This window comes from Phaenicophaeus curvirostris, chromosome 1, assembly GCF_032191515.1.
Source record: "Phaenicophaeus curvirostris isolate KB17595 chromosome 1, BPBGC_Pcur_1.0, whole genome shotgun sequence".
NCBI classification, from domain to species: Eukaryota; Metazoa; Chordata; class Aves; order Cuculiformes; family Cuculidae; genus Phaenicophaeus; species Phaenicophaeus curvirostris.
The window spans coordinates 34,351,744-34,379,708 of NC_091392.1; the positions used below are offsets into that span (position 1 = coordinate 34,351,744).

At 38.0% G+C, this 27,965-nt stretch overlaps 1 protein-coding gene across 2 annotated transcripts in view; it reads left to right on the forward strand.

Annotated features, from left to right (window-relative positions):
* USP15 (ubiquitin specific peptidase 15) overlaps positions 1 to 27,965 on the forward strand; it is a 71,184-nt gene that overhangs the window by 23,539 nt on the left and 19,680 nt on the right. The window contains exons 5-8 of one of the 2 annotated variants that reach the window (XM_069852324.1): positions 4,333 to 4,478; positions 6,953 to 7,014; positions 16,588 to 16,671; positions 25,561 to 25,705. In XM_069852324.1, the coding sequence (XP_069708425.1) occupies positions 4,333 to 4,478; positions 6,953 to 7,014; positions 16,588 to 16,671; positions 25,561 to 25,705 (437 nt within the window). The remainder of the gene's footprint in view (positions 1 to 4,332; positions 4,479 to 6,952; positions 7,015 to 16,587; positions 16,672 to 25,560; positions 25,706 to 27,965) is intronic. The other variant, XM_069852331.1, reaches the window with a different exon arrangement.

Sequence of the window (27,965 nt, forward strand, 5' to 3'; positions counted from 1 at the left end):
CATTATCCTTCCCTGAGGACCAGATACAAGCTACTTTACAACTATTGTGAATTTAATTGTATAATTGGAATTATAGGTAATGGATTAATTTCTGATATTTTCTTTCTCTAATCAGAAACAGGGCAATTTGGAATTGCTGTTACTTGGAGGTGTATTCATTTTTTTCTTAGCAGAGAAAGAATTACATTTAGGAAAAAAGGGTCATAATGGGTAATGAGAAACAGTCACACTCACTGGGAGCCCCTTTCCAGACACTGGCCTTACTTGTTTTCCTGATATATGGATGATATGCTCTTGGAAGCCTTAAAAATATGCCCTTTCTGTAGCTGATCATGTTATACAGAGCACCAAGCAGGGCCGTCCTAGCCAGAAGATCCAAAAGAGTTTGTATCTTAGAAGAAGAGGTAGAAAATTTGAAATCACTGAAAGAATAAGTGATCCCTGAGGGTTTTCTCTTATTGTCCATTAATAAGATGGTGAACTTGTTTCTTCTGGTCCTTCATAGCATCATAGAATGTTTTGACTTGGAAGGGATCTTTAAAGGTCATCTAGTCCATTGAGCTGTTGACTACTACACTTTGTATGCAGCTGTCCAACCAATTCCTTATCCACCAAACAGTCTGCCCCTCAAATCTGTATCTCTCCAATTCAGAGAGGATATTGTAGGTGACCATGTCAAAGGCTGTACAGAAGTGCAAACAGATGGCACCTGTAGCTCGTCCCTTGTCCACTGATGTGGTTATTCCAGCATAGAAGGCCTCTGGGTTGGTCGGGTAGGACTTGCCCTCCATGAAGCCATGCTGGTTCTTTCAAATCCCCTCCCTATCCCCCATGTGCTTTAGTACAGCTCCTACAAGGAACTGTTCTATGATCTTGCCAGGCACAGAGGTGTGGCTGGCATGTCAGTAGTTCCCAGGAAATTGACATTTCCTTCTTGAAGTTCTTACCTTAAGTATATTTAAGGTAGATTTAGAATTCATGAAACACAAACCAGAGATGCTTATTTTTTCAATAAATAGTATGCAAGAGGAATCTTACAGAATCTTGATTTTTCACCCTTTCTTACGTATGCCAGTAAGGGATGCATGTTCATTATGGTAGCAGAATGCTTCCAGTACAACAGAGTTGATATCAGCCCCACTGATGTCAGTGGACGTAAAGTATTACGGTGTTTGCAAGAAGTTTTAATTTTTCTACCATCTTTCACCGATTATATTACTTACTGCTGTGAAAAGATGAAGACCTTACTTAATTCACATAAACAGAGAACTTTTTGGAGCGCCTTATATACTCTGAACACAACATAATATTCACCTATCATCTTCAACAGTGTTTTCCCTGGAATAGCTTTGCTTTTCCATTCAAATAGAAATTAAGCTAAGCCATATGTCAGCAGGTTAGTACGGGGTAAGAAAAATTAATTGTAAAGGACTGACCTAATAATGATAGTAATTTTCTTGGGGTGGCACTGGAAACATCTAATATGTTCTTTGAACCTTCTTGATTATCTCCTACAGTTGAGGACTCTCACCTTGGAGGCAGTGTGTATTAACTTTGTGACTGATTGATGACTAACTCTTGGGGTTGTGTATTTTTAATTCTAAAAAGAAAATTAGGGAGACAATAGAGGTAGTTCAGGCAGCATTTCAGTTTAGTTATTGTCAGTTATCCTATGGAACATTAGCGCTGCTGAGTGAAATTAAGTTAATGATCCATTCAGGAGTCTTAATCATATGAAAGTATGATAAAACTAAATTATCAGCTAATGTGTAGGCCTTTTCTGCCTGTGTTCAAGAGTTTTACAAATGGCAGAATGACAGAAGGATTGTCTGTAGCCTCTGTTACAGCTAAATAGGAGTCAGGTTGTATCTGCAATGCCAAAACCAGTTCCAAAACTAGGCTGATAAACTTTGTAGGAGATTACACCAGTGGCTCTGCATCTAATGGACTTCTGGACTTTTGCTAGTTAAGTTATCTTGGAAAATTGCATTAATTCATCTTTCCGTTAATTTGCTACAGAATACAAGAACGTAAAACTTGACACCCTTTATAATGGTTTATTCTGTGACTAACCTTTCCCTTCTATTGGAAGCTGGGATTACTGTTCCATAGTACAGATTAAAATTTTACTGCAGCTTCTGTTAGCTGGTATTTGTGATAGCATTAGCCTTTAGAAGTCGGGGCGTATTCGTATTAGGATCCACTAAACATCTCCAGCATCTCTTAGATATTATTTAAATCATGCAGCTGTTTTTTGGAGGAGCCATATGGTTTTTAGCAATACAGGATATATCCTATATGGAATCTGTAACCCTTAACTCTCAAATTGAACTGTCTCACATTGTGGCTAGACAGCTGATAGAGTAAGGGGCATCCTTGGGGGCAGTTCTTCCTGTCTCTCTTAGTCATCATCCTAGTAGTAATCATCTCATACATGGGATGTATGTAACACAATATGCTTCTGACTGTACATATTTGAATGTAATATTTTCATTTATACTGAAACAGGCCCTTTCATTCTAGATCATAAGCCAACACTTCAATAATACTCGCTGGGAGGCAGGAGAAGGAATTATAGAGCTTGTGTTGGTTATGTTCATGGCTGTATGTAGAAGAACGTTAGTTTCACAATCTCAAAATTAGCGTAATAGTTAAGTGGAACATGCTCTTTCCAAAGTCTTGGACACAATGTGTAGTCATCTGATAGGATTGATGCTTCGTGTCTTGTAACAGTTCTGTTAATGAGGCTGGAATATGTTAAAAAATAACATAATAAATGCTGACGTAGTACTTGTGAAGAATAAGAACGGCAGTGCTCAAATAATTCATTCTCACGGAATTAATAAGATAATAAAAAAAAATCTTTGTAATTTCTACTTTGATAAATCTGGAAATTGTATTTTAAGATTGTTGCTGACTAGATTCATTCTTACATTCAAATATAGTTATTTGGATTCATTGATCAAGGATTGATTCAGACAGTACATTTTTTTTTAAGAGTCAACAAATGAAGTAACAGCCTGTTGCCTTGTTTATAGCACCTACCTTGCCTACATATCATCTGCATTACAAAAACAGATGATCCAGTCTAACACTTGTTCTCATACTAAAATGTGTTAAATAATATGTAAGGAAATTGTACTCAGTTGTCTACAATATCTACAAATTTTATATTGACGAGTTGCCCTGCATTTCACAAGCCAATGACTGGATTTTTACAAAGTACTTTTAAGCTTCCGGTCTCATTTTTACTTTTCATATTTAACACAGCGGTTGGTTTTAGAAGAGAAAAAGGTAATCTTAGTAAAAGGGAGCAGGGGGTGTTCTAGAGGAGCTGAAACATTGGTATTTTATACTGAGACTTTGGGGGAATGTCTCTAAGAGCTTACAGTGCCCATTTTTGTAATTGTGTTTTCAGTTATTATCAGGAATAAACGGTACGTTTCTTGACTCCTGTTTTGTTTCCTGTGTTAGCTGTTGTGAGACTTGGCTGCCGTGGGCTTTATGAGTATACCAATCAAAAAAACCCATCTAAGTGAGTTTGCTGTGGTATAGCACTGCACATACTAGTTCAAATTAGAGAACTCTCTAACAAATTCTGCTTTTGCATAAGGAGAACAAAGTTAAGTGCGAACTACATGAATTCCACTTGTAGACAGTAATTCTGTTACCTTTAAATTATGTAACACCGATTATATTTCTGTTAGGTTGAGTAGGAGCTGGTAGACCTTTTTATGTTAAACCTTTCAGGGAATTTAAATCTTTCATCATCCTTTTTAAAATAATTTTATGCACTTCAGTTTTACAGCATAGTCTTTAATTTCTGTGAGCATGTAAATTAAACTTTATGCATGTATATAGTGGTTAGTGCTAATTGCACTGGAATATGGATAGTAGAAGTGTGAAAACCAAGGAGGGTATGATTTAGGGAGAGGAACAGAATAACTTGTGGTTACTTTACCTGGCTTTGCTGTAGTCAGTCTTCTCATTCCCTTCCCATCCATATTCCGGTGTTACCACACTCTGAGAAATTAGTAGATGGATACCTAGGTACCTCCTATCATCTGATAGTTATCAATTTGTCTTTTTTTGGGCTACTTCACTAAGAGATTCAGGAGGGAATAAACTAGTCCTCTGACTGTTTCCCTTTTAAAGGCTAGTGAGCTAGCAACTTCCTGCTTGTCCTACAACATGATGTATTTGCATGGCTATTACTACAGTTTCATTCATATTTTGAATATAAGAAAAGAGTTTGCGGTTATGTTATTTATTCGGCCTTGTACTGTTTGTGTAATGAAATGCTAAACTTGTGTTGTCTCCCTTTCAAAACAGATACAATTGAAAAAGAGATAAGAAAAATCTTCAATATTCCATGTGAAAAAGAGACCAGACTGTGGAACAAATACATGAGTAATACTTTCGAACCTTTGAATAAACCAGATAGTACCATACAGGATGCTGGTTTATACCAGGGACAGGTACAGTGTAATATTTTTTCTTTTGTTATATGTTTTTTTTTTTCCCCTCTCATGAAAATGTAACTGTACTCAGTGAATTTTCCTTCTTTTTAAATGAAAACCTCCCCTAATAGATAGTATTAGAAATAGAGGATTTTATAAACAAATCGATCAAAATAAAGGTAATCTTTGAGTGTATTTTCAAGATTCTAGATGAGCTTAACTCTCCTTGGGAATTAAAAGTAAATGAACGTAACATTGCGGGTTTTAATTTGGTAAAAACTGAAGTAAAAAAATATTTGTGGGATCTGAGATATGTTCCCATAATGAAACCAAAAAATTGAAGAACTTTTTAGTTACTCTAAAGCAATAATCCAGATTTCAGAAAGAAATGAAGAAAAAATGAAAATATTTCAGGTGAGAAGTATTGAGACAAGAGCTTGAAAGCCTGCTTTAGCTTGAGGCTGTATCATGACTTCAAAATGACTTTATGGGAGCATTTCTTACAAGGTCGCTTCTTTTATCTTTCCAGATGAATATAAAGGAAAATATTGCATGTAAAAGCTACACAAATATAAAAGTGAACTGATTAAATTTCATTGTTAGAGTAACTTTCCAGATTATCACACTGACACTTTAGTCTTCAAATAAAGTTGGATATGTTTGCAACAGCTGTCATTCATGCTGTTGTGCTTTAAGTATGAGTGGATGAAATTTGATAGCAGTAATTGTTGACAAGATTACATTAAGGTATTTCATTTTGCCTTGAAATATGTGACTCTAAACTGCTTACCAGCAGTATTTGTGCTATACTTCAGTGTTCTTTTATGGCATAGGAGGAAAGTAATCAGCATACCAAAATAACTGCATGAAATATTGTACCCTCTACCTTCATGCTGCATGCATTTAGACCCTCACGGAGGTAGTTTTAACAATGCAGACATCCTGCTGGAAGAGCCCGCATTTCCTGTATAAGTTTTGTGTCAAAAGATGTAACTTGCAAATTGCCTCTGTCCCAGTGAAACATTAACTATGAAGCAAGCATGGTCTAATACAGCTATAAAAAGATCTCCAGATGACATCTGTACTTTCAGCAAAACAAATATTGTTCAAAACATGGTTTCTGAAAAAGGTAAATGTCATGGTAAACTATGTATGTTTGGTCAGTTGCACTTGCTGACACAAAAGGTAGTTATTTTTCTTGCCGAGCTTTCTAATATAATAGTAGTTACTCTGACTATTACAGTCTATCTATCTGAATAGTAATTTTTTACTGTGTAATTCAAAACTATGTATCTGATTGAGTAAAATCATATAAATTTATTAGTTGATTTCTGAAGTGAGCCCTTAGGGGTTCCACTGAGCTTTTAAGTCTAGATCTTCCTTTTATTTAGTATCCTCTTAGAGCCAATAGAAGGAAGCATGGCAGAATCTTGTCTTACAGCATTCGTGACCAAAGATAGCAGACTACTGTTTTCCACATAGAAAGCAGGTTATGACAGAAAACTGGTTTTCAGTGTCATGTCTTAGTGTATTCAAACTGAAGATGTGATTGCATCTTCAGGTGGCAGCATGACTCACATATACAATGTTGAGTGCAAGTACATATGTGACTGTATGTCACTGTGTAGACGTACAAGCATAGCAAGGCAGTTCATTAGCATCCTGAAACATCAGTGTCCAATTATACAAAATTAGTCACATTGGAAATTACAAATTAGATTCAGTTTAAATATTAGAGTCTAGTTGCCCTTTCAGATGATCTAGGCTGCCCTGGCTGTCAATCCAGAAAGGCATGAGCTTTTTGTAGGTCCTGTGTCATACCTGCCAATGTAGGGCAGATATCTCAAAATACCCGAAGGCATTTCAAATGGCACTCGATGCCTGTGTTTAGGACTGAGTGTTCTGTACTCCCTTTTGTACCAGTAACAACTTAAAGAAGTTAATTTCGTTAGTGAACTCTCCCACTGGAAAACTAATATTATACAAATGCTTTTGCAAAAACTAGAGGAGTAACCAGAGAGATAGGATTTCAAGGTTATCAAGGCATAAACTTATTTGATTTGGGGTTATTTGTTGTGTTTTGATTTACCCCCTGATCTGTGTGGTGTGAGAGGCAACATTCCTTCAGGAATATCCCTTCCTTAACAGAGCTCTTGTATAGACATATGATTTCTATAGATTTGTGGGTGCGGTTTAGACATTGCAGGTGGTCTACTGACCTCTTTGAGGTAGGATCTTGCCATTTTATCCATGGATTGTTGAGGCACAGAAATAGTAAGGGCCTTGCCAAAATTTGCACGAATTAAGGTGTGGGGAGAAAAAAGTGAATAGAGGAAGATGCAGTGTAATTGGATATTCTTGAATCTCAAGGAATAGTAACTTAAACGTCAGTCTTTTCTGTCTCAGTCACATGTCAGCATATCCATTAGAAAGGTTGGAACAGAAAGCAATATGCTTCTATTTCAGTTTTGTTATTATGCTTATTGTGGTAGGTACTGGTGATAGAACAGAAGAATGAGGATGGAACATGGCCAAGAGGTCCTTCAACTCCAAAGTAAGTTGTGAATTTAAGTCATGTTATTCACTATAGCTTAACTATTTTCACGTATTATTTTGCTGTAAAGAAACCCTGTTTTTAAAAGTGGTGTTTTATTTTGAAAATCAGCCTTCAGATGTTTTAGCTGAAAATATACCAAATACTGTGTAAGTGCTGCACATTGTAGGTCATGATGTAATAACGGTGAAATCCTGCATATTGATGGCTTAATTTTATTGATTTCTGCCAGTGTTTTAAGTTTTTCTACTTAAAAATAGAAAAAAAACCCAAAGTTGAAATTTGTAAAAGTGAAGCTTATTTTATTTAGATTTCTTTTTCAAAACATGTTAGGTGAACATATACATGCATTTTATCAGTATTGTTCTTAAATATTTTCCTGGATAGCTCGTTCTTTTATATCCACAGCAAGATATTTACACATAAACATTATTTAAATAGCAGCCCACATTACCAGTATGTTGCTTTTCTTCTTTGTTGAGCTGTCATCAATTAACAGACTACCGTGTTCTTTCTGCTGCCGTTATCAACAGCACCTTGATAATGGCAAATAAGTAGGAAAACCTGAGTAGAGTTTTTATCATTTAGATAAATAAACTTTTTAAAATATTGTTTCAGTAATCTAAATCATGTTCTGTTGGCTTTGAAGAACAGTTTAAACTAGTTACTAGTAGACAAACAAGATCTCAGACTTACAAATAGTTAACTGTTTTGTCTCTTTGTTGGCTGGTTCTTGAGCGTTGTCTTTCATACAAAGTTGTTTTTCAGTGTCTTTTATTCCTGTTGATATTCTGCATTTGTGTAATTGAGGTTCACCGTTGTTTTAAAACATTTTTGTAGTATCGTTGCTCATCGTTTGAAGGACAGAGATTCTTTATCTTTGGTATTTTATCTTAAGCATTTTTATTAGGAGCACTAGCTTCTATTAAGTTGCTTAATGAAGTTTGAGTTCAATTTAAGCTTACTTTGAACAGTATAATCTTGCTTAGCAAGATGTGGTGACACAAAGAGCTGAGAATGTAGAGCAGCAGAAAGAATGGGATGTAAAATACTTGAAGCTTAATCTCTGACCTCAAAAAGCATCTAGTAGAAATGTAAATTCCAAGTCAAATTTTATGTGTAGATTCTGAAGGTTAAAAGAATTTAAGCAAGTCAATGTCATGGATTCTTTTGAAAGTGTTGATGAGAAGGTATTGTTGGTCATGGTACCTACTCTTATTCTGCCAAATTTCTGTTCCACTTTATGGAAAGCATTCAGGAGCAGTATATAAACTAAAGAATATTTTCTGGAAAATGTTGGATCTGGGAAAAAGTGAAGTGATAATTCGGAATACTGGTGTCAGAGGAGGCTATAAGAAAACCAGCAAATGAGGAAGAGTAGTATTACTGTCAAGGTGGGGGATGTTTTTGAGGTTTGGCAGCTATCAGAAAGATTGACTGAAATTTGGTATTCAAAGGTGTTGTAATGTTGGAAGATTTGCAAAATTTAGTGGATTCAAACAGCAACTATCAACTAGCGGTAACGGGGACAGGGTTTTACATCCGTTTAAACTTTATGAAAAATCCAATACATTTTTAAAGGGGTAAAAATATTAAGCACTTGCTTTTGAGTCCTCTCTGTGAGATGCATTACAAGTATTAGTTTGTCATCACAAATAGTATACATCCAGATAAGTTCCAGGAGTTTGTCATCCGTCGTGGCTAAAACTGTTCTTTGTAGTGCTTCTTTTAGAAGAGTACAAATTGTAAATGTAAATTCTGAGGCCAGAGAATAAAATGCTGTATTTAGAAAGGAAAGCGTGAAAGGCTTACAAAGTTTGGAAAGGCCTGGATCATTTCAGAAAGTCACCTAAGCTTTTCATAGAATTACAGAACAGTTGAGGTTGGAAGGCATCTCTGGAGATTGTTTGGTCCAATCCCTTGCTCAAAGAAGAGTCAGCTGGAGCAGGTTGCTTGGGATAGGGGCCAGTTGGTTTTGAGCATCTCCAGGGTTGGAGGCTCCACAGCCTCCCTGGAAAAGCTCTTCCAGTGTTTGATAACCTTGATGGTAAAAGAAGATTTCTTATATTGAAATGGAATTCCCCGTGTTTAAGTTTGCACTCATTGCCTCTTCTCCTTTCAGTTGGGTACCACTGAGAAGAGTTTTTAGTTTTCAGTTTTTCTTGCTTCCCCCCCTAAGTTTATATACACTTTGATATGATCGTGTCATACCCTGATCGACAAGCTATGCGCTCATGTTTGGGCCTTCTTTCGATCTGCACAGTCGAAGAAGGTGGTTCGATTATCTGTGTGGTGATCTGGAGGTCAACAAGGTCAGTCTTGGGGTGAAATCAAAACGCAAAACTTATTCTGGCTTCGACCAAAATAAACAGACCAAAAAACAGCTGATATGTCAGGGGACAATTTCCCAACTTTGCAGAAAACAGGTTTCAATATTGTCAGATTACAATCTGATCCCTGAACACAGTCAAGGTCACTCAGAGTTGAACTGACACTCACTGATACCAGTCAAGAAAATACAATAAGATAAATTATACATACATGTACAGAGAGAGAGAAAGCGCGTGATGGGAGAAGAAGAGAAAGAAGGGAAGGAAAGAGTTGCCACTTCAGTGGGCAACAGCAGTTCCTCAGGAACACGTGGTCTGTCTGGCAGCAGCTCCAGAAGCACCTTCTTCCAGGCTGCATTGTCTAGAGATCTCATTGGAATGTAGGTCACGTGCTACGATCCCTTGATCACCTTTGTGGTGTCTCACTGGACTTTCTCCAGTATGTCCCTGTCTCTTTTGTAGTGGGAGCCAGGAAGTGAACCCAGCGCTCCAGAGGTGTCTCGCTGGTGCTGAGTGGAAGGGAAGAGTCACCTTTCTTGACCTACTGGCCATGTTTTTCCCAATGCAGCACACAGGGTTCTTGGCCCAACGTCACAATGCTGGCTCACATTCAACTTTTTGTTGACCAGGATCCCAGGCCTTCCCTGCCAAGATGTTTTCTTATCTAGTCGCCCACCCCAGGTCCTATCCCAGTGTGCACCAGGACCCAGCTTTATTCCTCCCCAGCTGCCGGCCTTTGTTTACTTTGAACTTGATGAGGTTCTTGTCTGCCAGTTTGTTCAGCCTACTGAGGTCTTTCTGAATGGCAGCACCACCTATGTTGTGAAAATGGCAGAACATCTTACTATCTCTCATTTTCTGTGCCTGTTTCTTGTTAGTGGAATTATAGCAGCAATTTCACTTTCTTCCTACAGGTGATAAACAGCAGGCGATGAACATTGGCAGGTTTTTATGAGAAACATGTTAAAGGACATTTCTTTTCTTGCAGTAGAAAATATTTACTTTGAACGCAGCCAAATTGAGATCTCGGCTGAGGATAGGAAGGAACGCTTTCAAAAATGATAATTCTGTTTCTCTTAAAAGTATAATGAATCACTACAAGTGAAAAGATTGAATATCAAAATATTATCAAATAATTGATTATCAAAATATTCTGAAGAATCTAGGAAGAAATTGTTTCAAGTTTGAGATCCTTTTTATATAGGACTAGAGAACTTGCTTTGCAACTTAGAGTTTTCAGTGTCTGCATTTCTTCTATGTGTACTATTTTTCCAACTTCTGAATTTATTTAATTTTGGAAGTAGTTGCAACATCCTCTAAAGTTTAATGATAACTCCTATTGCTTCGTATTTTAATGCTGCTTAGAAAGTTGGGTGGGATTTTTTTGTCTGGAAGTATCTCAGTGTGGTGTGCATTCTTTAAATGTGCACAATGTCATTCAGGCTTAGGACTGTCTGAATTTTTTACTCTCTGCTTGTATCAGCTACTGGGAAGTCTGTTGTTCAGGAAGCTTGGCTTCTGTGAAACATTTCTAGAGAGCTTACAGTGATTCCTCTTGGAATGTTCTTTACTGTCATCTGCTTCCAAAATACATGTTACTCAGCATTAATGGGCAGTTCCGCAGAAAAATTTGCTATGCTAACTTTTCTGTGAACAACTGTCTCCTCAGTGTCATACATTTGACAAACTCATCCAGACATAGAGATCTCCGTTGCATTGGTAGTTTAGAGGCTACTGAACCCACGTCTTGAATTGTGATTTGTGTGCAGACAACTTTTTTTCATATCCTTCTGCGGGAGATTATTCCATAGGCGGAAGAACAACCAAATAACCAACCCTATCTGAATGGGTTTTAGTTCAAGCAATGTAAGCAACTTTACTACACAATTAAATTACTTGTGTTTGGGGGGGAAAGCTATAAAACAATCAAAACATTTCATCCAGTCTGTGATTGTAAAACTTGAGCCAAGGAGAAGGAAGGAGCTGAAGTTTTAAATTCCCATGAATTACCAAATGCATTGCACAGACCGAGTTTTCTATTAAGAAGTTGTTACCTGTTTATGTGCAAATATAAAAGCAAGTTAGAGAAATGTGCAAAGAAGCTGTTACCTAGAAACGTATTTCCTTGTAAGTTTAGAAAAGTATTGTTTGCTGTTTTGTAAGAAAACTTAATAAACAAGTGTTAAATCTATTGATCCATCATATTCTTCAAAAATGCTTCTTATATGATACAAAAGTAAGAATTTGTAGTTAATCTATCAATGTCTGTGTGTGTAATAAAAGTAACAGATTAATTCTGATTCATTTTTTTAGATTTAACTGGACTACATCATCCTAATCCTTATAATAATGAATGTTTTCTTACAGTATTTGTCACGTGGTGAATTTTTCACGTGTTTTCTAGTTCAGAAATGTATGCATTTTTTTTCTCTTGGAAAAACACTATAGACTCTTACTTGGTTCTTTTTTTCTTCTGAGATGGATCTCATAATGTTTTTAAGATTAAAAAATGTTAAAAGATGCTTAGCTGACCTTTTTAAAATAATTTATTGCTTGTGTATCAAAGTTTTTAAGGAAAAAATAAATCCATGAGTCTTCCAAAGAAAAACCATTTGGCTACTGAAAATTATCATCTTTAACCAAGGGATTTTAAAAATAATTTATTTATTTTTTTCCCTGAAGTACTTGATGTGCAGACAGGTATGCTTTTCTACTGACTTTGTTGTAAGAGATAATTGTTGAGTATAGAGCTGACTGGGGGCTACTTTGGTGTCTTAAATTGTAAAATCAAGAGCTGTCAGAGCTTGTCTGCCAGTCAGTAGCTGGACTGCTGTTTGCTGGTGCGTAATGACTTGTTAGACTGTGGTAACCAAGTATCTAAGCCCCTGTGGGTAAATATTAAACATTGATAATGAACAGCAGATGTTTTCAAGTTAATTTAACAAGCATTCGTTAATATCCGTTAATGCAGGGTTGAGAAACTTTTAACAGATGCATGCCCTGAACATTAAGATCCTTTTTGGTTACTGGGTGTTGAAATATCAACCTTTAATGGACACCCTGCAAAGCAGCATGATTAACTGAACTTGTTGGGTTTTGTTAGAAAACAATAGTCTAAAATGAAGGTTAATGTTTGAAAGTTTGCTTTTAAAATAAGAAATTGTATGTTAACTTGATTATAACCACACCTTCACAGATAAGAGTCCTTGAGGATGGAAAGACCTCTCAAGGTTATCTCTTACAGTCCCCCTACTTAAAGTAGGGGCAGCTGGAACAGGTTGCCCAGGACCATGTCCAGGCATATTTTTGGTATCTTCTGAGACAGAAACTGTGCAGAGACTCTTCCAGTTTCTGACCACCCTCACTGTAAAAAAAAGATGACAGATTATCACATTTTTGTGAACATCATCTTACATTCAGATAGATTTTCAGGTATTTAAAGTTATAGCCATGGCATTTTGCCCTTTTAGTGGGCACCACTGAGAAGGGTCTTGCTCTGCCTTCTTCATTCCCTCCCACTGGGTATTTATACACATCAGTGAGATCACTCTGGAGCCTTCTCTTTTCTAGGCTGAACAGTCCCAGCTCTTTCAGGCTCTCCCATGTAGCTCAGATGCTGCAATCCCTTGCTCATCTCTGTGGCATCTCCCTGGACTTGCTCCAGCATATTCCTGTTTCTCTGGCACTGAGGAGCCTAGAATTGAACCCAGCACTCCACAGGTGTCTCACCAGGCTGAGTGGAAGGGAAGGATCACCTCTCTCGACCTGCTGGCCATGCTTTTCCCAATGCAGTACACAAGGTTGTTGACCCGAGGTCACACTGCTGCCTTGTGTTCAGCTTTTTATCTACTAGGACCCCAGGTACTTCTCTGCCAAGTTGCTTTCTGTCTGGTCATCTACCCTTTCCCCTGCCCCTGTGTGTACCAGGGCCTGGGGTTATGCCTCCCCAGCTGCTGGCCTTTGTTTCTGTTGACTGAACTTGATCAAGTTCCTATCTGCCTGTTTTTCCAGCCTGCAGAGGTCCTTCTGAAATGGCAGCGCATCCATCTGGTGTACCAGCCCCTCTTCCCAGCTTTGTGTCATCTCTGAGCTTGCTGAGGGTGCACTCTGTTCTGATGTTCTGGTCATTGATAAAGACCTTAGAGAATATAGGACATGGTATTGACCCGTGGAGTATACCACTAGTGGCTGGCTTCCAATTTGTTGTTGGTCAAAACCATCTGTGCCCAACGATTCATTGATAGGATGAGAGGAAATGACCTGAAGTTGAGACAGGAGAGGTTTGGATTGGATAGTAGAAAAAATTTATTTGCCAGAAGAGTGGTCAAACTTTGGAACAGGCTGCCCAGGGAAGCAGTGGAGTCTCCATCCCTGGGGGTATTTAAGAAGCGTGTAGAAGTGGCAGTTCAAGACATGATCTAGTAGGCATGGTGGTGTTGGGCTGACAGTTGGACTTGGTAATCTTACTACAGTTCTTTTCCAAGCTCTATGATTCAGCTGGTTTCAGTCCATTTCACTGTACACTTCCATAACCTAGGGTTATGTGCTTGTCCATGAAAATGTTACAGGAGACTGTCAGAAGCCTTACTGAAGTTCAGATAAACAACATCCATTGCTCCGCGCTCATCTGCCAAGCTAGTAATTTTAGCATAGAAGGCCATCAGACTGGTTAAGCAACGTTTCCATTTCATGAATCCATGCTGACTAGTCCTCATTAACTTCCTTGTCCTTTATGTGTCTGAAAGCAGTTTGCAGGATTAATTGCTCCATCACCTTCTGCAGGATTGATGTGAGGCAGACTAGTCTGTAGCTCCCAGGTTCTTCTCTCTTTTCCTGTTGAAGATGAGAGTGCTGTTTGCTCTCTTCCAGTCTTCAGGAACCTCTTCCAATAGCCAGGACCTTTCAAAAATGAACGAGAGCCATCATAGTAACATCAGCCGGCTCCCTCAGCAGTTCCTACATCCCATCAGGCCCCATGGTCTTATATATCACTACAATAAAGATTGTTATTTAGCCTGTCTTTTGAGGGACTGTTAAAACACTAAAATATAATAATTTTGTGGGTTGCATTTGTTAGTTAATAAAAAATTACCCTTTCAAAGCTATCTGTTACGTAGTCCGGCTGTTTTTCCAGCTATGTTGAGAATTTTGTTTATTCTTTTCCTGCATCAGAGAAATAAGGCCATTTAGTGATTACTTGTCGGGTTTTTTTTACAACCACATTTTAAAGTTGATTCTTTTTGTCAAGCAAGTAACTGTATTCTTTGGACATCTTTTGTGGGGTTTTAGCTCCACAGTAACAGTTGTAGATACTGAAGTTACTAAACTACTGAATGGACATAGGCTTTTTCTTAGAACTTCGCATTTGAAACATAATTAAGTTTTTGTTGCACGTTTGATTACTCGTTTTGTCTTAGGAGATTCCCAAGTCACTGCAGTTGTTTTATGAGTAAATACTTTCTGTCATTCTTTTTGTACAATTTTAAACGCAGAACTGAAGTAGAGCAGTACATTCAGCTTTAGCACCTACTGTCTTCTCAGCAATTTTTTTATTATCCTTGGTTTGATCTTATATTTTTTTTGTTGTAAGTGATGGGGGGGATTTCTGCTGATGTTGTTATGAAGCTTCCCAACAAGTACTGAAAAATATTAAATGTTGAAAGCCGTGAGTGCTGCTGTTCTCTGCGTGTAGGATTTAGCAGTGTAAGCAGCTGTTAGCAAACAGAAAGGCTGTGCACCTCAGAGTAGTAGGATCTCTTAGTGGTTGGCATGCTATTATGATTTTGTGTTTTGATGGCAAATGCTATGAAAGAGTAAAGCTACTTCTCTAAGAAAGAGTAAATCTTCTTCTCTAAGAAAGAAATTAACTTATGTATAGTTTTTGATGGAAACCGGACCTTTATTTATGTAGCTTACACTGGTTTATTTTAATTTTTTAGACAGCTGTTGGGGTGGTTTTTAATATTTAAAACTGTATTTCATTTGAATTTGGTTTAAATTCTATAAAAGCTTCAAAATTTATTTGGAAAGGTCACTTTCAGTGTCCGTATAACTTCTTCTAAAATAATTACATGTGTGATGTGTATAACTTAATGTTTGTCTTGAATTTAAGCAAGGTTAAACTTTGATTTTATATCTTTCTTGTGGACACTATTTTACTACTTTGAAGATAATGTTTAAAGAAGAGTATTTAGATTCATAGAAGAAGTCTACAGGAAAGCTTAATGTTTTAAAAATTGAATAACATTTTCTTGACACAGTGATATATTTTTTCTTTTGGAAAATGTTTATTAATAAAAAGTTGGAAATAAATGTGAACATATACTTGGAAAAATTCCCTGTGTAAAAGTCTTTATCTCCTCACAGAGTTTAGTTCTTTAAAGGTGCTTAAAAAAATCCTAAGCATGCAGAATTTCTTCTCTTAATATTATGACATATGTTTCAAAGCTTTCTGAGGATAGGTGGAGCTTTTTGCAAAGCGGTCAGAGTTGTGTAGCTCCCACAAAAACATGAAGGTGCCTAAATTCCTTTGAGTATTCAGAGCCTTTTCTATGGCTATCTACAAAGCTTGATCAGAAAAAGAGAAAGAAACCGCAAGATAGTCATATATTGTATTTGTTACATTCAGAGGGTCTTTGTGACTAAAATGATTGCTATTGTTACATTTTTAAAGACTTAAACAGTGGGGATGAGTGATAATGCTATTATTTTTAGCAAAAAAAAAAGGTTTAAAATGTTATTTAGTTTTGTGCACAATATCCTGGAATTGTTTTAACAATATTAATAAGACAGTTTTAATTAAAATTAACTGCTGCTGTTAAACTAACCTTGAAGTATGTGTCTTAATTGTTTTTATATCTCATGTCAACATCCATTTATGGTTAAATAAAAAAATGATGAAATTTCCATGTTAGAAATTTTACATTCTAGGTTTTAGCACACTAACTATAGTCATGCTGTAAACTGAAACAATTTTTTAGCACAGTGGCCTATGAGTTGTTTGTTTGTTTACTTTTTGTTTATAAGTAACTATTTCTTCAATATGATATGAAAGGTTAAAAGTACTGTGAAGTATTTCAAGTTTTAAAAGATGGATTAAGGGCATTGTTAGTGCTTTGCCCACTCTTAAGAAAAGATTTCTTTTTTGTGCTTGTGTTTGTGCATTGTTCATTTGTTAGCTTTCTTTCCTAGTTTTTACTATCTCAGCATTTTTTTCTAATGTACCATTTTCATATTTTTAAAGGTCCCCAGGTGCATCCAATTTTTCAACTTTACCAAAGATCTCTCCATCTCTATCGAATAATTATAACAACATGAACAACAGAAAGTAAGCAATATACCTTAAAATGTTATTTAATTTAATTGCCCCAGCGTGACAAACAAATTTTGATGTTTTGTAACTCCTAGCTTAAGGATTTTGACTTGCTTTGCAATATTTGGGTTGTGGGTTGTTGCTGGTTGCTGTTTTGTAGTGTGAGTATTGTGAAATATGGGAAATGAAATGTAGTGAAAGTTGTCTAGCAACTCCTAGTCCTCAGCAGAATAGACACTAAACCGAATTTTTAGTATTGCAAGCAAATATATAAAGACTTTGTTTAGAGTTTATCATGCTAAAATGACATTGTTGTTTTATCTTGCCTGAATTTAGATGGACCAAAAAAAAGGTATAAACTACTTTCCTTTATGGTGGTCAGGTTTTCCCTTATTTATTGGTGCTAAGGTAATATAGCAGCATATATGATACCATGCATTGATTTGAGACCGCTACATCTGAATTGATCCTAGCTATAATGGTTGTCATAGTGATTATAGCCATTGATTAATTATCAGCAACTTGATGCCTGTGTCTTAGTGCTGGAAGATTTGAGAGAGATCCATCTGAGCCGTGTGCTTGAGTACTAAACTGAGCAGAGGCTTAGTGAAGGGGCTTCTCACTTCTAAGGTTTTTCTCTTTTATATTCCAATTTATATTCCAAACCAGAAGTTTAATAAAAAAGAAGAGCTTTCTTTTTTCCAGTGGCCAACTTTGTGTGTAATATTTTTTTGTTGTACACAACTGTAAAAAAAGTTGGTAAATATAGAAAAACATGGAATTATTTTGCTTTGACAGATAATGAAGCATCTTTCAAATGCTTGAAACCAGAGAGCACTCGTCTTTAATGCAAGCTGGGGGAAATTGAAGAGGCTTATTCTTACAGTTCATTCAAATTTAAAATCGTTTTCCAAACATGCATTTTGTGGTCAAACATGAAGATGTTAAATATTGAAAAGGTGACATAAACGTTAAATGTCTTACACAATATCTTCCACTTAAATACTGCATTTATCAGAAGTGATATTTCCTAAGGGGTGAAGTGTCACTTGTGCTCCTACCAATTGTGAGTAGCCCCACCTATCACTGTTAAATAGTTGAAATCCATGTATTTAACTGCAGTTTATTGTACTCTGTGTGTGGATGTAAGTTAAAAATCTGTTGTACTTATGGTTGTGTGAAAAATTACATGACCAGAGCTGAGCCTCCAGATGAGAACTAATCTCTTCTTCCCCCATTGCTTATGCAAAAGACAGGTGTAATGCCAAAACCGAAGGTTAATGGTTACTTTTTCCTACTGAGCCACCATTTTAAATAAAGCCATCAAGGCTTTCTTTTTTTTTCTTTTTTTTTTTTAATGTTAACTTCTCCTTAGTGATGCTGTAGTTATTTTTAGGAAGCACTTATGGAACCAGTTGCCAGCTCTTGCAGATTTAAAGATCATTTCTTCACTTGCTTTTGCTGATTTTATTTTTATTTCTTGGGTTATTTTGGAGGCAAAATGGGAGCATTTAGAACTTAAGGTGAAATTCTGGGGTTGTTTTTTGGTTTGGGTTTGTTTGTTTTTTTTCCAGTTTGAGAATTTCAACAGAAACATGTATTTAAAAGGAAGTGCTATAAAATTCAGATTTGGTAAGGAATTTGTCCTTTGAAGTGCTTTAACTATAACTTAGATATCCATAAATCAGATAGTAGGTATGTGTAGTAGTGCTAGTAGCCTGGAACAACTCCCCTGTGAAGAGAGACTGAGAGAGTTGGGGTTGTTCAGCTTGGAGAAGTCTCCAAGGAGACCTTGTTGCAGCCTTTCAATACTTAAAGGAGGCTTATGAGAAAGATGGGGAAAAACTTTTTAGCAGGGCCTGTAGCAATAGGACAACAGGTAATGGTTTTAATCTAAAAGGTGAGAAGTTTAGATCAGGTATTAGGAAGAAATTTTTCACGAGGGTGGTGAAACACTGGAACAGGTTGTCCAAAGAGGTGTTAGGTGCCCCATCCCTGGAAACAGTCAAGGTCGGGTTGGATGGGGTCCGAGCAGCTTGATCTAGTTAAAGATGTCCCTGCTCACTGCAGAGGGGGTCAGACTAGATGATCGATAAAGGTCCCTTCCAACCAAGCCATTCTATGATTCCATGTTATCTATAGTATTATGAAATACCAGCCATTTTTCTCTTGTAACTCAAAACACTGTATATCTGGATGTTGTGTAAGGCAGTGCAGAAGTACATGGTGTTTCTTACAGCACAATAATCCAATTACAATGAGTTTAAACTAAATAGTTTAAAAATCACAAATTTGTAATTTACAACAATTTATAATACGGGAGAATCTTTTAGCAGCGATTCTGCCAGAATACATGTTCAAGATTAACTAGTTCAATGATAGAGAATTCATATTTATTAATACAAGAGATACTTTAAAGTACATGCTGTTGCATTAAGAATGTTTTATTTCAAAAGGTAAATGGAAAGATCTATCTCTGTAATTGTATTCTATTATTCTGGGTTAAGATTAGTTTCTTCCTACATCTGACTTCTCACAAATATTTCCTTTTCTAAGAAAGCACTTTTTTTCCATTAGTTAATACTGTCTTCTTTTCATTACTTTCTTAATTACTTAATGTCAGCTTTGTGTGGAATTTATTTTCATGTTTCTGCCTTATTGTCTCTTAGATTGCACATTCATATAATAGCAGAATTACAAATATGTGGCATTCTGGGATCCATTGGCACCTCCATATGGACAAAGAAAAAGCAGCATTTGTTTTGAAGATAATTTTAGCTGACAAAGCTGATTTGTAAGGCAGAAAAAGCAAACAACAGGTTGTGTGTAGTACTAGTCATAAATGCTAGTCATTGCAAGCCTGTTTTTGCATTATAGCTCGCCTATAGTGTACAAATTGTTTCAAAACTCTGAAAAGTATGTTTCTGTGTATGGTACACATTTCTGTAATGCTTGTCTAATCCAGGAAGTGTTCTGAGTAATAGTAAGCCTCAAATTGGTAAATATTTAACTGTGTGTTGAGCTAGTCATGTATTAGATAATAGTAATAGCTAGTGCACATTGTATCAGGTCCAGAGCCTTCATTTCTGTAAATGTGAGTTTGCATTTGATGGAATGGGGGATTGCAAATAATTGATCATTGATATTCTTTTGCCTTTGCAGGTGATCTTGTTGAAAGAATAACATAGGAGGATTAGCATAATATGTGTTAGTGGATTCAGAAGAGCAGGGAGAGAGACGCATCATTTAGGTCTTACTGAAATTTTTGTTTATTGCTGTTATAAAGCAATATATTTCATGTCATCTGTGGTATCTTTTATATCATGTGGGGAGGGGATTAAAAACAGTTGAACAGGGGTTTTGCTTGGGGAAGTTAATGGAAAAGTTGTTTTGTTTTCTTCATTTGTAATCATTGTTTCATGCTCCTAAAATACTCGCCTCATCATTTAGTAGTGTCAGAAGACAGCTGGCCATCTTTGTTCCCATGCTTAGTATATTGCAGTATGCTAATTTCAAGAAGTGTAAATATTAATTATATCTGTAGAAACAGTTCCTTCATGTTGCACCCAACACAGGCAAATATTACGGGGAAGGTGATTTTTTTTTTTCTATATAGTTTATCTTTTGCTCTCCAGGCCATGAACATGAATAATAACAAAGACAGTAATCTTTGTGTAGTGACATTGGCCTCTCCTACTGCTTCAGGCATCTCTAAAATTTGATGGAACTCATTTATGGGTTTCTTGAAGTGGCTGGTCACAAAAAGACATTGGCAGTGCATTGAAGTGGTTGAAATATTATGGACATAACTAGGTGATCCAAACTTAATTTTCTAGCCTCATTCTTGCTACTCAAATTTCTTTTGTAGTACCTGTTCTGATACATGGCACTCCACTGTCAAATTATGTCCTTCACGAAGCTAGTGATGCTTTCCCAAACTTCTCTGTTCCAAATCCACATTTCCCGGAACTCCAGCTACACAATGAGTGCTCTGGGTTCATCATCATCTGAAAGCTGCTTTGAGGTTTAAAGGCAAAATACAGACAGCATAAGTAATTTCAAATATGGTACGTGCAACTCAATGTATAGGTATACAGGTTATAAAATCTCATTCAGAAACCTTTCTTTACCATTTTCACTACTTCAAGAACTCCACCGAGCTGTTCATGGGTCTGGAGATGGTTTCATTTTTTTCAAGGCATGACTTAGTTTGGAGCAGCAATTTCTTCTAAGAGCCATCAGTGTTTTCTTTCTGTTATTGTCCTTAATTGACTGCCCCATTCTAATACTGCCCCTCTGCTTTTCCATACATTGTTCCTGTGATAAAGGTTTTTGCAGGAAAAGCAGATAGAGGCTGGAGACATGGTGTCACATGTTATTTTTTTCTAGGGTATTTCTGTTTGAATGAAGTTTGTACCCTTCCCTTGCATCTTTACTTGCCTTCTATTGTTATCCATTTGCTACTGACTGTTAATAGTACTTTCTTTCCTGTCCAGTCTCAAAAGCATGAAAAGTAGAGGCACAATGTAATTAAAATAAAAATAATTCTTCTAGAAGAAAGAAATCTACAAGCTGATAAAGCTGTAATGAGACATCTCCTGCACATAGAAGGCACTGTATTTTACTTGATAGTCTTTGATAAAATAACACAGCCCAAGCAATTTTTTCTTCCCTCCCTCTAGTTACGGGTGGTGACGTTGTAAGGCTGAGGCAGGTGCAGTCAGTTAGTACGTGGCTCTGTGGCTGGTGTCAGCACAACAACTTTGGGCTTTTCGACAACGGGATGGCCTATATGACACGAGGACTACAAGTATCAGATGGGAGCCACCTGTCTCAAAGCAGGAGGAGGGTCTTTGCCCAGGACCTTGCAGGGCTCGTAGGTAGGGCTTTAAACTAGGTGTGAAGGGGGGTGTCGGGGGTGATAACATCAGGCTAGCCTGTGACAGGCGATGGGAGGACAGGTTTTAGGGAGGATACTTCTCCAAAACACCTTAGAGGTAATAAAGGGTCTGCTAGGAAGGTGATGTGACCGACAACCCAGCTGAAGTGCCTCTGTACAAAAGCCTGAGGCTTGGGTAACAAGGAGGAGAAGCTGGAAGCTATCATGCTACTAGAAAGCTATGATCTAGTTGCCATCATGGAAACATGGTGGGATAAATCTGATGACTGGAGTGTGGCTATCAACGGCTACCGGCTGTTCAGAAGGCACAGACCGGGAAGGAGGGGTCGAGGCGTTGCCCTCTGTATCAGGAAGGGGATAGAATGTAAATAGGTGTCATTGAAGAGTAGTAGGTTGAAAGCTTGTGGGTCAGAATAAAAGACAGAGGGGCCAATGGGAACCTTGTGGTTGGTATATACTACAGGCCACCTGATCAAGGAGATCCAACCGATGAAGTCTTTTTCCTCCAGCTACAGGAGGATTCACGCTCGCAAGCTCTCATCCTACTCAGGGACTTCAACTACCCCAGCATATGCTGGAAAAGTAGCACGGCAAGCTGTAGGCAATCCAGGAGACTCCTGGAGTACATTGAGAATAATTTCTTAGCCTAGCTGATAGAGCCTCCCACCCGAGGAGATGCAATACTGGACATTATGGTCACTAATACGAGTGAACTCATCAGTGGCATTAGGATCAGAGGCAGCCTGGGCTGCAGTGATCATGCACTGGTGGAGTTTAAGGTCAAGAGGGATATGGGACAGGCGAGGAGTATAGTCAGGACCCTAAATTTCAGGAAAGCAGACTTCCAGCTCTTCAAGGAGTTACTTGGTAGGACCCCCTGGGACATGGTCCTCTGAGACAAGGGAGCAGAACAGAGCTGGAAAATATTCAAGGATGCTTTCCATAAAGCGCAAGAGCACTCAGTCCCTGTATGTAGCAAATCAGGCAGGAAGGAGAAGAGGCTGGCGTGGCTGAGTCGAGACCTGCTGGTCAAACTGAAGAAGAGGGAACTGCACAGGCAGTGCAAGCAGGGGTGGGTAACCTAGGACATATATAGGATAGAAAAAAGGGTAGAAAAGACGACCCTACAAACTACTGACCTGTCAGCCTCATCTCTGTGCCTGGGCAGATCATGGAACAGATCCTCCTAGAAGCACATGGAGGACCTGGAGGTGATTAATGGCAGCCAGCATGGCTTCACCGGAGGCAAATTCTGTATGACCAACTTAGTGGCTTTCTATGATGGGGTGACCACAGCAGTGGACACAGGAAAACCAATGGATACGATCTATCTGGGCTTTGGTAAAGCCTATGACACAGCCCCCAACAACATCCTTCTCTCTAAATTGGAGATACGGATTTGATCAGTGAATGGTTTGGTAGATGAGAAAGTGGTTGGATGGTCATATTCAGAGAGTAGTGGTCAATGGCTCAAAGTCCAGATGGAGATCTGTGACTAGTGATGTCCCTCAGGGGTCCGTACTGGGACCAGTGCTGTTGAATACATTCATCAGTGATACTTACAGCGAGGTTGAGTGCACCCTCAGCAAGTTTGCGCCAAGCTGGGTGATGTATTTGCCACACTGGAAGGACAGGATGTCATCCAGAAGGACCTGGACAGGCTGGAGAAGTGGGCCTGTGTGAACCTCATGAGGTTCCTTCCAACCCAAGCTATCTGTGATTCTGCGAACACAGAAACCTGGAAGAAAAACATATGAGTAGACTTGTAGGATGAGTGTGGTAACCATATTCTCTGAGCCCCTCAAATGACTTTCTTTAGGCCAGTACAGAAGATGACAGAGCTCAGAAATGGCTTTCCCTTTTGAGAAGTCAAATCTGACAGTTTGTCCCTTGGAGCAAACAAACTCTGGCGATCTATCTGCATTACAGTTATCTTGAATTAAATTATCCTGATGTTACTCAGCTAATTTGAGGAAATCTTTCACATTAATACACTGTAGCCAAGATACCCACTGCATTCCCTAGCTTTCTAGTGTCCATTCTAAGGTTGCAGTTCGTGAAACGGGGAGAACTTCAGAGAAGGAAAAACGAGGAGTGGAAATCCTCAGGAAAATTACATTCCATTTTTTCAGTATCCCTACATCTCCTAAATTTCCAAGAGATTTATTTTGTTTACCACATGAAACGTGTAGTCTTTGAGTTGGATGAGGAAAGTAGTAGGAAGCAAGAAGGGCTGAAAGTAGTAGAAAGAAGTTCATTGTGCACCATGTATGTGTGCATTTCTGTTGCTATTATGCACTGTTGAGCTGGTTCAGTGGGTTAGTTATATTCTGGAGTTTATGTTAGCAGCAATGGCAAGCTTGTGCTTTTTCTTTCTGGGGGAGCTAAGACTTGCCAACTTAAGGAGATTGGGGCTGGTTGCAGTAGTTGGACTGCATCTGCAAAGGGAAGTAGAAGGTAATGTTTCCTGGGTATTTCTTATTCATGAGTGAACCATGGGCTAATGACAGGGAAGGGCTGACCACAGAAGCAAGCTACATGGGCCCTGGGGTTCAAAAAGCATCTTGTATAAGTAAGATGAAACATTTAAGTTAGGAATAAGCTGAACAGCCAAAACTAACTTCACGGGGATTTTTTTGGGGGAGAGTGACAAGTAAACACAATGCCAGTTAGCTAGTCTGGGGAGCTAGCAAGAGTGCGGGGAAGATGCATGTGTATGGAAAAGAGAAGGACTGGCAGAAAAGTCAGGTGTTAAGAAATGATGAAATGTAAAAGTTTGACCACAGCAGCTTTATGGCAGTGGAGCTGTAAACTATGCAGATTTTTGAGACGTTTGAAAGAGGGAGAAATTTTCTTCTCCTTTTGTTTGAAATTTTCAATTAATCTTATGATTAAAACAAAACAACTGTTAATGGTTAAGTGAGTGATTGTGCACTGGGGGGACAGCCGGAATTCAGTTGGCTATAAAGAGTGTGATGCTGTTCAGGAATGATGGATGGAGTGTTATCACTGGGCACTTGCATCCTCAGATTTTTCCAATTACAAATTCAGATTTGATTCTTTGCTCTGCATATTTTTCCTTGTCATTCTTGGCAATTGACTTTCAAATAATGCTTAGTGACTGCAGAAGTAGTCTTGAACTTTAGCCAAAGCTACTATCATGCAGATTGCGTTATGATCAGTGCCTGAAATAGTTTAAGAAAGAGTTTAACCTTTATGGTTGGTTGTTTTTTTCAAAGATCTGTACTATTACTGAAAATCCTCTAAAAAAATTCTTTTCCCTTTCTAGTGTTCTTAGATGTGCTTACTTTACTGTTTTGAGGGTTATTCTATGTATAGTATTTGCATGATTTCATCTGGAAACAAATTGCTTTAAATCTTACCACTTTACCTATTTCAGTCTCCTCCAGTTCCTCACAAAAGATGCATCATAGAGACACATAATGAATTTGTAACTAGACATTTTGCGCATTCTTTTACCTCTCAAGGCTTTCCTGCTTTTGCATGCTGGATTGTGCTGTCCTAGCAGGGAGGCTATAAATAGACTCTCTGATGCAGTGAGGCAGCTATGCCACAGTGGCCTTGGAAATCTCAGCTTTCACCTGTAACTCTGCATTCCCATCCTCACCGACCTCACTCTTGCAGCAGCAGGATGCAAAAGGGACGTAAATGATTGATTGCTGCTGGTGGTGTCTAAAGTCTGAGTGTATTAAATTTGATGGAGCAATGAAGAATAGAGTAAGCTGTGAAGCTGCTCCTATCAAAAAGGGGTAGGGATGTAATAATTACAGTTACTGCATTACATTAGATTTTGGTTATTTGCACAGGTGACTTACATTGAAATTAATGTTATTACCAAAGTTAAATGCTTCTTTAAAATCCTTTGTTGTTCACAGAATTCGCTTTAACGTTTTTAATAATTTGAGTTTATAAAGTACTTGTATGTATTAAAGTACTATAGAGTACATGTTTACATTGTGAAAAATGTTTTGGTTTTTTTACAGTGTGAAAAATTCAAACTATTGTCTCCCATCATATACTGCTTATAAGAATTATGATTATTCGGAGCCAGGAAGACACAATGAGCAGCCAGGCCTTTGTGGCCTGAGTAACCTGGGGAATACGTGTTTCATGAATTCAGCAATTCAGGTATGTAGTTTAGAAAAAAATGAGCTTGTCTTATTATTTCGAAACTAATATTTTGTTGTATTTTGTCATTTTTGGAAACTAATATTAAGAGACCTCATTAAGTAGAAGGATAGGATTAAAAGTGAGGAAATAATACATCCATATTGATTTACATAGCTGCATTCATTGCTTCTCCTGTTTTTGCACAGTGATCAATGTCTGAAAGATTTGACCAGCATTCTGCATGAGCAAACCCTTAAGTGGGATTCTTTGCTTTTTGTAATGACTGCTATGCATGCGTGTCATGAAAAATACTTTTTCAGTTTGAGATGCGCTTAACTACAGATGGTGGAGCTGATGTGTCAGGAAGTAGATGAACAGTGGATTACTGCGTCTTTATTTCTAACTAATTATCATGTACTTTTAGGACACAGGTTAACATGCAGGGAACTTTTGATCATTACCCTTTGACCTTTCCCCTTTGAATAGCTGCTACTTCATGGATGAGGTATTTTACAGGAATGTAATAGCTCATTTCTTTGCTATAATTGCAAGAGAAATACTAGTATTACTCTTGCCAAGGCAAAATAAAAAACTTAGTCCTTTTAAGTGGAAGCTGCAGTAGTAGATTAATTAATGATCAGAAAGAACTAGTAGTTTTATTTGCTTTGATTTATTTTGGGAACTTGTATGTCGTCATCAGAGCAGTCTTATGTCAAACAGCTGAAAAGTGTATATAAATTCCCAGTGATACTTTTTTCATGCTGAGTATAAAGATACTGGATCTTAACCAAGCATATGTGAGAGTTAGTCTCCTCTTTTGTCATCACACCGGTTGTTGACTTATGTTTGTCATTTCTTCAGTTGAAATAAAAAAAAAAGTCGATTTCCTTCTTTACCTCTTCAGGATAAAAGTGATTTCAGACACATTTGCAAGCTAAGTGTATGGGGTTGCTGAAAGTTATTCAAAAGAAGAAGTATGCCAGAGCTTAATAGTCTGCGCAGATTTTCTGTCCTTCTTTGTATGTAGAACCAGAGAATAATTTGGGTTAGAAAGGACTCCAGGATGATCATGGGTCCCACCTTCTGTTTGTGTCCATTGATACTAGTCCTGAGATTCACTTCTGAGAAGAGTGTGGCTCTACTTCTCCATAACCTCCCATTAGGCAGCTGCAGACAGCAATGAGGTTTCCCCTAGCCTGCAGTGGTTATTGAGTTATTCCATGATTAATCTGGAGAGCTACTCCAGGTCCAGAGGTTGGCCTGAAGAGCTTCTGCAGAATCTGGTAGTGTGAAGAAAGAGGGCAGCTGGTCAGTGGAGAAGAGTCTCCGGGGTAGGATGAGGCGGAAGACAGGTGGTTTCACATTGCACCTGCACCTTTGACAGGGCTGAGACCAAACCATGATGCCTCCGTGGTGATCCGTGTGGACCCTCGTGGTTTGTGTTACAGCTGTGCTCAGAGTCTTTCAGGAGAAATATTCCAGGCACAGGAACGGGTTGCTTGTAGCCTCATCCAACCTGGTGTTGAACAAATCCAGGGATGGGGCATCTCATGGGATTGGAGCTGATCTTTAAGGTCCCTTCCAACCCAAACCATTCTGTGTTTCTATTCCATAGTTATTATATAAGGCATTCATAAAATTCAGTTTATACTTATTTCTAAAAATGCTTTGAAGAGGATACTTGAAGAAGTTGAACAGTGCAGGAAATAATTCAAATTTGATTTTTAGTGTGCTGCATGAAAGATGCCATCTGGGTTCCTGGTGGACAAAAAGCTGAACATGAGCCAGCAATGTGACCTTGTGACCAAGGCAGCCAAAAGCCTCCTGGGCTGCATTGGGAAACGCATTGTCAGCAGGCTGAGAGGTGATCCTTTCCCTCTGCTCAACACTGGTGAGACACCTCTGGAATGCTGGATTCAGAGAAACAGGGATGTACTGGAGCAAGTCCAGTGAGTTGCCACAGAGATGAACGAGGAAGGCTTCAGAGTGATCTTACCGATGTGTATGAATACCTAGTGGGGGAGAATAAAGAAAACTCAGCCAAACTCTGCTCAGTGGTGTCCACTTGAAAGGAGAAGAGGCAATGGACACAAACTTAAACACCCGCAACTCCATGTCAATATAAGAAATTTTGTGTTACCATCAGGGTTGTCAAACACTGGAAGAGCTTTTCTAGGGAGGCTGTGGAACCTCCACCCTTGGAGATGCTCAAAACCTGACTGGCCGCAACCCAAATCAACCTGCTTTATAGATGACTCTTCTTTGAGCAGGGGATTGG